This window comes from Notothenia coriiceps, unplaced genomic scaffold (genome assembly GCF_000735185.1).
Source record: "Notothenia coriiceps isolate Sejong01 unplaced genomic scaffold, NC01 NC01_scaffold00017070, whole genome shotgun sequence".
Classification (NCBI taxonomy): Eukaryota; Metazoa; Chordata; class Actinopteri; order Perciformes; family Nototheniidae; genus Notothenia; species Notothenia coriiceps.
The window spans coordinates 49,839-55,329 of record NW_011349771.1 but is presented as its reverse complement, the minus strand read 5'-3'; the positions used below and the strand labels follow the sequence as shown (position 1 = coordinate 55,329).

The following is a 5,491-nucleotide window of genomic DNA, read 5'->3' as shown; positions in this document are numbered from 1 at the left end:
TGAGATATTTTCTTCGCCCAGTCACTTCCTTTACCTTAGTTTTGGAGCAATGGGCATCTTACAGTATAACATTTTTAATTTTTTGAATTAAAATGATCTACTAGCTCATTTACTGAGATGTTAGCAGGGGCAAGTGTGGAAGAAAAATTCTGAGTAAACATTTCCCTAGTATTTTCAGTTAAATATCGCTTTGTGGTTACCTCTTTTTGAACATTTTTGTGAACAGAAATAGAGCTCTCAAAGAAAACACAGGAATGATCAGAGTGCAACATCAGTCACCACAACCTCAGAGATATTCAGACCCTTTGAGATAATTAAGTCCAGAGTGTGCCCCTTATTGTGCGTGGGCTCCGTCACATGCTGAGTCAGTCCATAGTTATCAAGAACACTAAACAGTTCTTTAGCCCCTCTGTCCTGGGGGTTGTCAACATGGATGTTAAAATCACCAACAATGACTAGACGGTCAAAGTCAATACACACTTTAAAGCTAGTTTAAGTTTGTTGAATACACTCTCAGTCTGATTTTTTGTGGCAAGCTGTGGCTGACATGGAATCATTTCTAAATTTTATACACTCACACAAACGTTTGAGCGCTTCCTGTGTCCAAGCTGATTCACCGCTCTTAATCTATTACCTATCAACACAGATATCGGCAAAGCTACTGTCAGGCAGGGCCCCATTGTATCTTTTTTAACCAAATAGCTTGCAGAGGGGCGTGGGGAGTGGCTCCTTATTTTCATCTAAAGTAACAGACAGATAATCAGCACTTTTGAAACATAGAGAACATAAAAGAAACATAACAGAGGGGTTTATGGGATGCTACAATGTATGATCTGTTTGGTATTTCGAGGCCAAACACTTCAGAGACATGTTTTGTATATATCTGAGACCTATAATAAAGTACTGGAAAACAGTATAATAGGGGACCTTTAAATTGTGGTTGTGCATTTAAGATGAGCTATAAAGAGATTTATACTGGTGTGTCTCTACAGTCGCTACACAAGTTCCCTGCTGACCCTGGCTGGCCATGTGACGGCTGTGGACTTCATGGAAAGCTTTGTGGAGAGGAACAGGCAGGACAATGGTCACCATAGTAACGCTACCTTCCTGCAAGCTGACGTCACAAAGCTGGATATGCCCAAAAACAGGTTTGTGTTAAGATATCTATAGATACGCATAGATAGAGATATACATTTTGTATATTCAACGTTAAACCATGCAGTGCTCTAGAGTTGGCAAAATAAAGGACCTTCTTTTTTTTCTTCGCAAGTTTAAGTCAATGGAAAAAAAGTATCTTTGGGATTAATGGTATCACGTGACGGACACGTGTGTGATTTTTACTGAGTATCTACAAATGTTGAAAGAAAATGAGTACAGACATCTATGACTCCCCTCAGTAGGAATTATACAAGTTTGGGTGATCCCCTTAGTTGTCATTTAGCGCCATCTACCTTCTTATGGCTGCAAGATTATACATACTGTAGGATATTCTTGAACTCTGCACTGAAGCTTTTTTAACATAATTTAATCTTTCAATGTATTGTTCTCCTTAGCGTTGACTTCATCTTCTCCAACTGGCTGCTGATGTACCTGACTGACGGGGAGCTTCAGTCCTTCACAGAGAAGATGATGGGCTGGCTGCGGCCTGGTGGCTTTCTCTTCTTCAGAGAATCCTGCAACCACCGGTCAGGTACTGAGCCAACATTACAACAACCACATCTCTCTTTCATTAAGAACTTTTTAAATAGCAACTCAAGGCCCTGAGTTAAAGTGACTTAACAACAGCTGAGGGGCACATATTTAAACCTAAGACACATACATGTCTGTAGCTGCTATCTTTGTTTTGCCTTTACTTGTGTTTTTCAATTTATTTTAAAACTACTTAATGTGCAGTGATACTATATTAATGAGGCCACAACAGTATGTTTACAACAGGTTCTCAAATGAATCAGCAAATCCCAAACAAGAAACTGAATCTCAATCAAGAAATTGCAATACAGAAATATAAATCTTTATTTGATTATGAATGTTCAGCCAAAGCAGTCAATATATAATAAATATAATAAGGAATAGGATCTGTTTTAACTTGTTACTTTCTACCAAGGTGACTTCAAGAGGAACTTAAACCCCACCTGCTACCGCACTGAAGCACAATACAACCACCTCATGACATCGATGGAAGTGGGTGTCCAAGAGGGCGGCCAAAAGTTTGGTTTCGACATTGTGTTGAAAAAGAAAGTTCAGACCTATGTTCAGGTAGAGTCATTTAGGGTTATCTATAACTTAAGATATAAAGTAGGACATAACAGCGAGTGATGTAGCTGTGAGGATTTGTAGTTAACCCTCTTCATCCTGCCCTTTACTTCCTGCCTCTATCTCCATCCTTTTCTGTCCTCGTCTTCCACTTTTCCAGATGAAAAACAATCAAAATCAGATCTGCTGGCTTCTGGAGAAGGTTCCCCGCTCCCCAGGCACCCAGAACGGATTCAACAGCTTCCAGCAGTTCCTGGACAACCAGCAGTACTCCAACCGCAGCATCCTGCGCTACGAAAAGATGTTCGGGGCGGGATACGTCAGCACAGGCGGGCCCAGCACCACCAAGGTAGGACAAGTCAGGAAATTAAAACCAAAATCTGAAATCCTTATGCACGTTGTTACAGTAAAAGTGCAGATAAAAAGACAAATAGAATTGAGTACAGCTCTCATTGTAAATAGGTAGCAGCATTATGAAGTATGTGAAAATATGAGGTGACTGAAGTAGCATCCAGTTATAAAAATACTAAACTGTACAAAAGTTTAATTTGCACATGAGCATTGGTGTTGTACAACAGTTTTTATAGTTATAGGGAAAAAGAGACATGGGCTGGAATGAATAAATTGGTACTTTTTATAGAAAGAAAAGAGAAAGTTAACTTAAAAGCCCAGCAAATAAATTAATATTGTGACTGAAGATGATAATGTTAGACATGATAGACATTAGCATTTAGCTCAAAGCACTGCTATTCTGCTAAGTGCAAGCTCACATAATTAAAAAGTCTTCTGTAAACTCTTTGCTATCAAACCGATGCTACAAATGACCTTCAGCAGACACAGAACCAGCGTCTATCACAGCAGCTTTATCAGCGGATACTCCTACTTCCCTTCCTGCTATAAATGCTAACCCTGACCTCTTAAGGTTTTGATTAAGTAAACAATGGTTCTGTTGTGTTGACAGGAGTTTGTGGACCTGCTGAACCTGAAGCCCGGACAGAAGGTTCTAGATGTTGGCTGCGGCATTGGTGGAGGAGACTTCTATATGGCTAAGGTAAGAGCCGAGGAATATGGCATAGTAAGAGTGACCGTAATAATTATAGTAGAGGGATTGTAAATGGATTCTAGTGATTGAAAAGACTATAATGATGTCAATGATGTTTATTTTAGAACTTTGGAGTGGAAGTGCTTGGCTTGGACCTTTCAGACAACATGGTGGACACCGCCATGGAGAGGGCCATCACTGAGAAGCTGCCTTCAGTGCGTCTAACTGTTCCGTTATCCTATTGTTTTAAATACCACACATAATATTCATCTTGTGTGTTTGCTTTTTTTAATCAGTAATTGCATGCGCTCCTCCACAGGTCCAGTTTGAGGTGGCTGATGCCACCAAGAGGTCGTTCCCAGATGCTTCCTTTGATGTGATCTACAGCAGGGACACAATCCTGCACATAGAGGACAAACTGGCCCTCTTCAAACGCTTCCATGTGAGCATTTTCTCATATTTTACAGTACAGCATTTAATTGATTTCAAAACCTATGAGGAAGTCGGGCAAAGCTTGAAACACATGAAGAAAATAAATAAAAGCAACATTTTTGTGATGAAACGAGTGCCTTTAACGCGACTTCTTGATCAGTCCAGTCTGTGCTGCCTTTCTTTTTAATTATCAGTCTGCTTTGTGCACAGTCATGGTTAAAGCCGGGTGGAAAGTTGCTAATCAGCGATTACTGCTGTGGGGAGAAGTCCTGGACCCCAGCGTTCCAGGCCTACGTGAAACAGAGAGGCTATGTCCTACACACACCTTCACAGTATGGCCAGGTAAATATACAGTAGAGCATAATTATTTAATACCTTGAAAAAGATAAACACTGCCCTATTGTTGGGTTGCAAGAATTATGAATACAGAAATGTTAGGCAGAATATACAAGCATTCCATAAGCTCTGTCAATCACATAGCACTGACAGGTACAGCTTTGACTTGTAAAAGGTGCTCGTCTGTCCTCACTATGCAGCAGAAAACTCTGCAAAATAAGCAAAATGCACTTAAAGCTGTCAAAGTCGTTAATTTGTCCCTAAGGCCAAGAAAGAATAAATTGTCTTTAGTGAAAGATAAACAAAAAATGCAATGTCTTCATGTCTCATTCTCCTAGATTCCAGTCATCTCTGTGCTGTTGGCTGTCTAATAAATTCATCAAATTCTTAGCTATTGAGCTAGAACACAATCGAACAAGAATGTTCCTTTTACTGTTTAACGATGGCCTGTTCACATGAAACAAGTGTAGATCTTCAGCTACAAGCCTGTCATCAGGAAGATTTTTGCACAATAGTTGTTGTGCTTTTATGTGCTCTGTGGATATGTTGCTAATGTATTACTAATGTCCATCCGCTATTTGTGCCGTGCCCATTATGCTTTCCCCTCTCTGTCTCTACTTGTTGTAGTTCATCCAGGAAGCTGGTTTCTGCAACGTTCGCTCTGAAGACCGAACAGCCCAGTTCATACAGGTGATAAAGACAGAGCTGCAGAGAGCAGAGCTCATCAGAGATGAATTCATACAGGTAAGCATGCACAACCTTTCAACCCAATGTCACCCACTGAACCGAAATTCCTCTTTTAATCCTTTGACTGCTCATCATACCTGTCTCTCTGGCCTGCAGGAATTTTCTGAAGAGGACTATTTGGCAATAGTAAAAGGATGGAGAGAAAAACTAGAGCGTTCCAACAGCGGAGACCAACGATGGGGACTCTTTTATGCAACAAAGGATTGAGTGATGGCGCTAAGAAATTGAAAGATAATAAAAGGAAAAAAGAGGAATGTTTCTTTCCTTAATTACTTTTTGACTGATTTTGTCTTTTTTGGTTTATTGCTTGTTTAGGAAAAAACGATTAAATTGTTACAGTAAGAAAAACATGCAATGTTTGTTAAACCTGGCCATGTGCTTTGTGAGCAGTTAAAAAAAATAACAAGAAAAAGATGAGTAAAGTGTTGCACACTTTTGGCTGCCTAGCGAGTTCCCCCACCTCGCCAAAAAGGCTGTAAAAGTGCTCATTCCCTTCACCTCCACCCAGGGGCGAACTGGCCATCTGTGTGTTCCGTTTACGGCTGGCTCGGTTCGCTGACGGCCGGCACCGCCCTTTATTTTTTATGTTTTTAAACTGCATCATTGAAGTTGCGCTGACAGGCGACAGAGGTCCGTTCAGCGGGCCGTTTCCCCGCAGCGAGGCTCCCCCTCCCCCGTTGA

General features: G+C 40.7%; 1 protein-coding gene across 1 annotated transcript in view; it reads left to right on the top strand.

Moving 5' to 3' along the window:
- The window catches only part of pmt (phosphoethanolamine methyltransferase), a 5,472-nt gene extending 390 nt beyond the window's left edge, over nt 1-5,082 (top strand). The window contains exons 2-11 of the mRNA XM_010776525.1: nt 993-1,148; nt 1,554-1,690; nt 2,105-2,256; nt 2,414-2,602; nt 3,215-3,304; nt 3,421-3,510; nt 3,615-3,737; nt 3,938-4,069; nt 4,691-4,807; nt 4,907-5,082. Of these exons, the coding sequence (XP_010774827.1) occupies nt 993-1,148; nt 1,554-1,690; nt 2,105-2,256; nt 2,414-2,602; nt 3,215-3,304; nt 3,421-3,510; nt 3,615-3,737; nt 3,938-4,069; nt 4,691-4,807; nt 4,907-5,017 (1,297 nt within the window). The 3' untranslated portion in view covers nt 5,018-5,082. The remainder of the gene's footprint in view (nt 1-992; nt 1,149-1,553; nt 1,691-2,104; nt 2,257-2,413; nt 2,603-3,214; nt 3,305-3,420; nt 3,511-3,614; nt 3,738-3,937; nt 4,070-4,690; nt 4,808-4,906) is intronic.
- The last annotated feature ends 409 nt before the right edge of the window (nt 5,083-5,491 follow it).